Below are 9208 nucleotides of genomic sequence, written 5' to 3'. Positions count from 1 at the left end.
GCATTATGCCCCGTCTTGCCGCATCCTCCACAGCGCCTTTCCCTCAGTCGCCCCGACCCTCCTTGACCACCACGTCTCGACGATTCCCCCTCTACCTGCCCATCCACATTCATCTGATCAATTGCTTCCCTTGCTTCCCCCACTGTCATTACTCCTCCTTTCTGTAGTCGCCTCCGTTTTGCCCTCCGCCGCCGGCTTAGTGTCTCATTTGCCTGCTGAAGATCGCGGACCTAGGCCCTCAACAAGGCAAGCTCATGCATAGTTGCCTTTGTTCCCTTGGAAAGCGACTTTAATGCTTCCAGTATTGACTCTGGCGAGCTACTATGATGCCTTCTGATTCGTCTATCGAGGTATTCAGATTGAGATTCGGCTTCAAGGACCGTCTTTGGCGTCTTTGAAACCCAAGTAGTAGAGAGCCCGGCCTCCTCCTCAGCCGGCGTCGGCGTCCGTAGCTGCACATCAAGCTTCGAAATCACACTTTCCGGATCAAGAGGAATAATGCCAGCCCCTCTAAAAGCTGCCTTGATGTTTTTCTCTGTCATGGTGGCCTGAAATGCTGCATAAAATGCTGGAAAGAACTCGGTCTTGGAAACGTGGGTTATAGAGCATCGCATTAGATGCTCGATTTCTCGACCATATGCCCTCTTGAGCAGGCTAAAGTACCCGACATCAAGGGGCTGAAGCAGATGAGACGAATGAGGCGGCATAAAGAGCGTAACAATCTTGTTTGCCTGGCAATATTTCTCAAACTCGAGAGAGTGGTGACTTTCGTGGCCGTCGAGGATCAAAAGACGATAGCGGCCAACCGATCGCGTCTTGGTGTACCGGTCAAAGTGCTTCAGCCACTCCAGACCCAGCTCATTATCGGTCCAGCCATTGGGAGACGTTGCAATGGCCCAATCGTCCGGGAGGTTGCTGTCTCGGTACCAGTTGGCGAGGTGATACTGGCCCGCACCTATGATGAACGGTGGGATCGCCCAGCCTTCCGCATTGATGGCCTGGATGACAGTAATCCATTCCCGGCTTCCAGGCTGCACTAATTTCGGTCTTTCACGCCTTTCTGTGCCTGTGACGACCATTCCGTTTGCAATGACGCCCATCATAAAGCCAACCTCATCGAAGTTGTAGATATCGGCCAGGTCGATACCGTATTTGGCGATTGTGTTCTCCACGAGCTTGAACCACTTTCGAATCTCGGCTGGATCTTCGCATTTGGCCCTCTGGTAGTCGTATCTACGAAAAAACCGCGTCTTGAGCTCATCGTGTCGCTTGACGAAGTTGGAAGCCCAGCGCTTGCCGACGGGTGGCGCGTCGCGGTCAGCGAGCAGTCGGTTGGCCATTTCTTCCACACCACGTAGTCGCGGGGGAAACCCTCGCGAATCTAGGTCGAGAATGAACTGAACTATGATCAGTTCCTCTAGATCGGATAATTTGCGTGATTTGGGGGTGGTATCGCGCTGAGACTGAATGCCATTGTGTCGGCGCCATAGTGTACCATAACCAACTTTATAGGTCTTTGCAGCGCGTTTGAGACCTAGATTGGGGTTATTTTGATAGGCATGAAGTGCCAGAAGGATTCTTGCCTCATAATTTGTCTGTGACATGCTTGGTGGTGAAGAATCAATTGATCAAGTAGAGAGGGTGGAGGATGAGGGATTTTTGATCCACTCACTTGTTTGATCCACTCACTTATCAAGTACGTTATACTTAAGTTAATTATAATAGCTAAGGATATTTTTATAGTTTATAATTAAATACTTATAACTCTCGCAGTTATATCCTTTTAATCTTAGTAGCTTAGGGATAGGCTTACTTTAGTGATTTAGTAGCGGCACTATAGTCGGATCTTAGAAAGATCTACTACTATAGAAAGAGATTACTTACTAAAGCTTATTGCCTTTAAATTAGTGTATTTTATGGAAGTACTAAATAATACTCTTACCCAGCTCGATTATAAACTTATAGAGGAGATAAATAAGAATCTAATACTTATTAAGGATATAGAGAATATAGTCTATCTATATAGGATTTTCTCTTTTAAGAAGTTATAGAGTAGTATAAGAGGATTTATTATCTAATAGAAATAAGACTTTATTACCCTTATCTTCTAGTTTTAGTGCTAGTATAAATCCTAAACTCTGCTTTACTAGTAATCTAATAATTTCTTATTCTCTTAGTCGCTTAGATAGATAAATTTAATTTATAGTAAATATAAAGTTTAATAAAGTATTAGTGATTATTTGCTTATAGCATATAGTAAGTAATTTAAGGGTAATAAGCGCGTATTAAGGTAATAAAGGTAGCTTCTTACTTACTTAATAAATAAATTTATATTAATAGGTTAAGGCCTACTTATAAGTATATAGTAGGGGTAATTAAAGCTAGAAAGGGTATACCCTATTAAGTCTATATATAATCCCATGCTATAATAAGTAATATTTACTTTACTAAGTAAATATAATATTAATATTAGTATTACTGCTATAATTATTATATTAGTTAAATAAGGTATATACTTTATAGATATACTTCTTAGTAACTATTATTACTAATTAGCGATATAGATAAATATAGACCACTTGCTTTTAAACTTCTAAAGTGGCCTTAATAAGAATACCTATAAGGCGAGAAGTAGGCTATGCTTTTCTATTACTATAAAAGAGTAGTTATATTTATATGCATTCCTAATAGCTTTTAATATACCTAACTTACTCCTATCGTAGTAAATTAGCTAGCTTTTAGATATAAATAAGATATAAGTATAAAACACGGCCTAGCCTAACTAGTAAAAAGTAGACTATATAGAACTCGCGATTTATTAGCTGCTTTGCTTTATAATAGCGAATAATATATACTATATAATATACCTAGATATATACCCCATAAGTCATACTTAGACTATTCTTATATTTAAGACTAAAGAGTTTATGCACTCGCGGAGTCTAACTATATGCAATATAAAGACCACCGGCGAGCTATTCCTCTATCTCAGCTACTTATTTTAAGTATAATATAATAGCATACTACTTCTAGGTGCCGCCCCTAGTAAACCTATTCTTACTTAAAGTATAAGCTTAGATAAGTAAATCTAGGTATATTAATTTAAGGCTATTCCCTAGGTGCTCTATAAAGTAATAGCCGCTTTCTAAACTAGCTATATTATCTTTAATCTTTAAGAGGTTAATATTAGGTTTTATACTAAATATAAGACTATTATATAATACTTCTACCTATGAGATAAAGTATTTTAGGAGTTTATAAAATTCCCTTATTATTAGCTTAAGAGTTTTATTAGAGATTATTTTATTATTATTACTCTAGTAGAAAAGGGTTAATAGTAGCTTAATGCGGGCGGCATTATAGCTGAAATCTTAAAGGCTTATTAGCTCTATGACTAGGGATTATAAGCCTAAAACTATATATTTTTCTCGAATTTTATTTAAGGTCTTAAGCTACTCCGTCCGCGGCCGCTATAGAATACTAATAATAGGATATAGATATAGCGGTAATATATGCTCTAGAAGTAATATGCGCTAGATATAAATAATTACTAATAGTTAGGGGCAATATTGCTGGGCGAGTAAGAACTTATAATAGTCTCTAGAGAACCTAAGAACCCTATTAAAGTATATTAATAATATAGAGCTTAGCTATTTATTGATAAATATCTTAGTGCATAGCGTGAGATATAGTTAGAATAGAAGCTTATAGAACTTATTAAATACTGGCTTGGCGGACTTGCCCTTTACTTTGATAAGGTCGCTATTATATCTAGGATTATTATTATTATAGTTATCCTTATTATCTTTGAGCTCCTAGTCCTCTACGTCGCTATTATTATTATCCCTATTATCCTCCTCTTTATCTTATCTATTATTATGTATCCCTTCTCTATCCTATAATATATTATATGCGTCCCTATTAGATTAATTATTACTAATAAGAGTATTATTAAGTATTTCTCTAATACCACCATAGTAACTCTGACTTTCTATCTTAGGCTAGAGCCCCTTTGAAGTATTAAATAAGTCTTAGACTTTATAGTTTTAAATCTACTCTAGTTAAGCGAAGAGTATTAAATTTAGCCTAATATCTATAATTTCTTATTAAATATTACTTAGCATTTAGTATATCTAAAAAGTAAAGGCTAAGAGTTTTTTCTTAATTTACTTATATCTAAGCTTAGTATTTCTCTTTACTATAAGACTAAAAGGTATTTCCTGGGGGCTTTAAAGTTATAAGCTAAGTAGCTAGTAGAGAAGGGTATAGCTAGTATAGCAAACCATATCCTCACAACGATCTATAACTAAGTCTAATACTCTTATAATATATAATATCTTTTATTTATCCTTATATAGGCTTATAAAGTTAGTATCGCCCTTAAGAGTTCCTTAACCTAAAATATAATCTATTATCAGGAATTACCAGTTTAGTAATCTAGTTAATGCCTATAATATATCTCGCTAAGCGTTTTAGTATATAGAGGGCTATTAAGTTCTCTCTAACTAGAGACTTATAGCTATAAAAGTTTTACTGCCTAAATCCTTACTAGTTATATATAGCTAATTTATAGCATCCTAGTATCTCTCTTCTTGTTTTAATATTTATCTTAGGTAGATAAATACTTCTAGGGAAGACTTTAAATCGTCGCTTATGGCTTTAAGGAAGCTGGCTTTGCTTGCGACTTCTTTTCTTTCTCTACTGACTAGTATTTTAACTAACTTTAAACTATTTATTACTCGCCCTAGAAGGGAAAAAGCATTAGCATATAATATTTTTAATCTATGGCAATTTAGTAAGAGGTATTAGGTATCCCTTTAATAATTATCCTCTATACCTTAGATTAACCTATTAATAGGCTTTAATATAATAAGCTTAAATTTTCTAAACTTAATATAAAATAAGGCTATATACTTAATACTTTAGTTTATCTAGCTTTAATGCGCCGAGATAAGTAATAAGCTTAATTATTAGTAGTAGATACTATAGCTAATCTAGCTAAGACTAATTTCATAATATATAGGGCAATTTTTATATATTTTTTACTAGCTTATGCTAACTTTTTAGGTTTATATTATTATATTATGTTTATAAGTGCGTAGTAACTTTATCTATAATATACCTAAACTAGTATAACTAGTATATAAGGAGTTTATATTTAAGAAGTAAAATGAATAAGTAGATAGCACTAGATAAGCCTCGTTTTATAATAAAACTTATTATTATAGCGCAGTAGTGATTAAAAAATTAAAGTGCTATAATTAAAAATTCTAACTTCTTTTAGATTATAGTTCCTCTCCTTAAATACTAATTATAATAAGCCCTAGGTAATATATACTAGCGTTCCTTATATATAACGTGCCTTAATTAGATAGTAAGGTTTATAGCTAATTATAAATTTAACTTTACCCCTTGCTTAAATAAACTCTACCCTTAGTAAATATTAACTTTACCCCCCTTATTAACCTATAGAGTGATTTTCTAAAATTCAACTTTACCCCCCGGCATAAATTAATTCTACCCCCTATAAAGTAGGGCAAAATAAATTAACTCTACTAAAGTTAATTTTAGTATATAGCAGTAGGTTAGCTTTATTTTAGTAATTATATCTTATATAATTACTTATATATATCCCTTAGAGACTAAAAATTAGCTTTATTTTATTAATTATATCTTATATAATTACTTATATATATCCCTTAGAGACTAGAGGTTAGCTTTTTTTTATTATTTATAACTCTTATAATTATTTATATATATCTTTTAAAAAATAAAATTATTTTATATTATTTATTATTTTATATTATTTATTATTTTATATTATTTATTATTTTATATTATTTATTATTTTATATTATTTATTATTTTATATTATTTTTAATATTATTATTATTTTTATTTTATAATAATTCTTATTTTATACTACTTATTATTATTATATTTTAATAATATTTATATATAGATTTTATTTTATATTATTTATATTATTATATTTATAATTTTATATTATTTTTTTATAATTTTCTTTTATTTTTTTATAATTTTTTATATTTATTTTTATTATAAGTATTATTTTAATTAATTATAGCTATTTTATTTTAATTTTAAGCTTTATTTTACTTAATTATAATTATAATAAATTTATTTTAATTTAATATTTTTTAAATATATTTTTATCTTATTTTATTATAACCTTAATTTTATTTTATAAATTAATTAATCTTATCTTATATATCTTAACTTTAATATATATTTATATATATTTAATTACTTAAACTTATCTTAATTAATTTTATTAATATACTTAATAAGTAAATATCTTAAATAAATAAGTATCTTAAAAATCCTAACCTTCTTATTAAAAATTATAATAAAAATACTATAAACTATTTAATTAATTAAAATTACTTATTATATTCTTCCCTAGATATCTTAATTATTACCTAGTAAGTCCTTATATTATACTTAGGCTTATTATAGATATTATAGCGCTAAATACCTAGTCTAATTAATCTTCCTTAATTATTATTCCTCGACGATTTAGCTACTACCTATATATTAATATTTATTTAATTAATTACTTACCTTCTTTTCTCTATTATTATAACCCCTCTCTTTTATAATTTAATTCTTTTTACCCTCTAGTATTAACTTAGTATTTTATTTACTTCTTAAAGGTTTTTAACCTTTATTATTAATAAAGTAACTTTATATATAATAACCTTTATTTCTTTTATAAGAGATTATAAAGCTTTAAGGATTAACTCTAGGGAGTTACTTTAATGCCTTTTAATTTATCTTTTAAGGTATTTAGATTAAGATTTAGCCTTAAGTATAATCTTTAGGGTCCTTAAGACCTAAGAGGTAAAAGGTTTAATCCCCTCCTTAATAAGTATTAAAGTCTATAGCTATATATTAAGCTTTAAGATTATAGCTTCTAGGTTAAAGGGAATAAAATTAATTTCTTTAAATACCCTCTTAATATTTCTTTTTATTATAATAGCCTTATATATAATATAAAAGATTAAAAAGAATTTAGTCTTTAAAATATAAGTTATAAAGTATTTAATTAATTATTTTATTTCTTAATTATAAGCCTTTTTAAAAAATATAAAATATTTAATATTAAAGGGCTAAAATAAATAAAATAAATAAGGTAATATATAAAGTTAAATAATTTTATTTTTTTTATAATATTTCTTAAAGTTAATAAATTAATAATTTTTATAGTTATTAAAAATTAAGAGATAATAAAAATTAATTAATTAATTAATTATATATTAATTAAAATATTTAAGTTATTTAAGATTAATCTTATTATTAATTTAGTTATTTTAAGTTATTATAATAACTTAATTACCTAAGAGGTTACTTTTTTAATATTAATTAATAAGGTAATATTAACTTATATTAATAATAAATAGCTAAATTACTTAGTCTTTTATATTAATTACTTAAATAATTATAATTTATTCTTAGTTCTTAGGCTATATTAATTTTAGCTTTAAATATCTTTTTAAGCCTATAATAATTATTTTACTTATAATTATACCTATAAGAAAGTTAATTTTATTAAAATTATAAATATTATTTAATTAGATATTATATTTTATAATTATATTTATTATAAGCTAAAACTAATTATAAATAATAATTAGGTCTTTATATTTAGCTCTTTAATAATTATATTTATAAAAGAAATATATCTTAAGCTCTTAGTATTACCTAATAAAATTATAAGTCTAATATATATTAATAAGTAATATATCGCGGTTAATAAGTAATTAATTAATTATTTCTTTTATATTATATAGCTATAAGGGAAATTCTCGCAAATTTAAATTAAAAATAAAATAAATAAGAATTTATTCCTCTAGATTAAATAGCTAATGCGAGTTAGGGATAATATTATATTGAGATTATATATCTTATTACTAGTAGCTAAGAATCTTTTAAGAGACTATATATATACTTGCGGCATATTAGAGACTTAATCTTAGGTTATTTTAAAGGGCCTAAAGAGTAAGAAATATTTTAGCCTTATAATTACTTTATAATATATTTAGTAGTTATATATTAATTAATTAAATAGTAAAGATATAAGTTAAGGGATTTTTAAGATATTTCCTTATCTAAGATACTTACTTATTAAGTATATTATATTTATTATATTTAATAAGTAAATATATTAATTAAGTAAGTATATTATTATATTATATTATAAAAAAAAGCTTATCTTAGATCTCTTAACTTTTTTTATAAATTAATTATTAATATAAAAAAAGTATTTTTATATATTTAATTTATTAAAAAATCTTAAAATAAGTCTTATAGACTTTTAAAAAACTCTTTTTATAGAGAAATACCTAAGTATATAATATATATATACTTTTTTATAAATTAGTTTATAAAAACTTTTCTTAAAACTCTTTAAAGACTTATATAAGACTATATAATATATAAATAGTCTTTTTTTAAAATATTATTAATTTTTATTAAGATTTTAAATTTTAAATTATTTTTTAATTTTTTTTTTTTAAATAAAATATAAGTAATATATTTACTTAATTAATATACTTACTTATTAAATATATTATTATAGTTTTTATATATTTATATTTTATATTTAAATTATAATAATTTATTTACTTTTAATATAATTATTTAATATATATAATAAGTAAGTTAGCTATATAAGTAAGTTAGCTAAAAATCCCTTACTTAATATCTTCTTAATTTAATTAATTAATTCTTAACTATCTAGTATATTATTTATTAATTATAAGGCTAGAATGCTTTTTGCTTTTTAGGCTTATTAAAATTAACTAAAACTTAGCTTTTAATAGGCTATAATAATTTATAAGGTTAATCGCAATACTCTTATTAATTGCTATAAAGGGATCTAGTCTTAATAAGATATTATCTAGAAATTATATTAGTTATTTAATTTAAAGGAATAAATCCTTATTTATTTTATTCTTAATTTAAATTTATAAGGATTTCTTTCTTAGCTTTATAATATTAAAGAAATAGCTAATTTATTACTTATTAATTATAATATGCTATTAATTAGTATATATTAGGCTTATAACTTTATTAAGTAATACTTAGACCTTAAGATATATTTCTTTTATAAATATAATTACTAGAGAGCTAAATATAAAGATTTAATAATTATTTATAATTAATTTTAGCTTATAGTAAATAT

The 9208-nt window shown here is 26.6% G+C and overlaps 1 protein-coding gene across 1 annotated transcript; it reads right to left on the bottom strand.

Moving 5' to 3' along the window:
* Window positions 1-230: 230 nt before the first annotated feature.
* Window positions 231-1604, bottom strand: MRS44_015988 (uncharacterized protein; the record flags this gene model as incomplete). The annotated part of the gene is made up of 1 exon (XM_065619436.1): window positions 231-1604. One exon carries the CDS (start codon window positions 1602-1604, stop codon window positions 231-233), a length of 1374 nt encoding a protein of 457 aa, XP_065475508.1.
* Between the last annotated feature and the right edge of the window lie 7604 nt (window positions 1605-9208).

This window comes from Fusarium solani (genome assembly GCF_023522795.1).
Source record: "Fusarium solani strain SB1 chromosome Unknown bctg00000011, whole genome shotgun sequence".
Classification (NCBI taxonomy): Eukaryota; Fungi; Ascomycota; class Sordariomycetes; order Hypocreales; family Nectriaceae; genus Fusarium; species Fusarium solani.
This window is presented reverse-complemented; position numbering and strand designations above follow the sequence as displayed.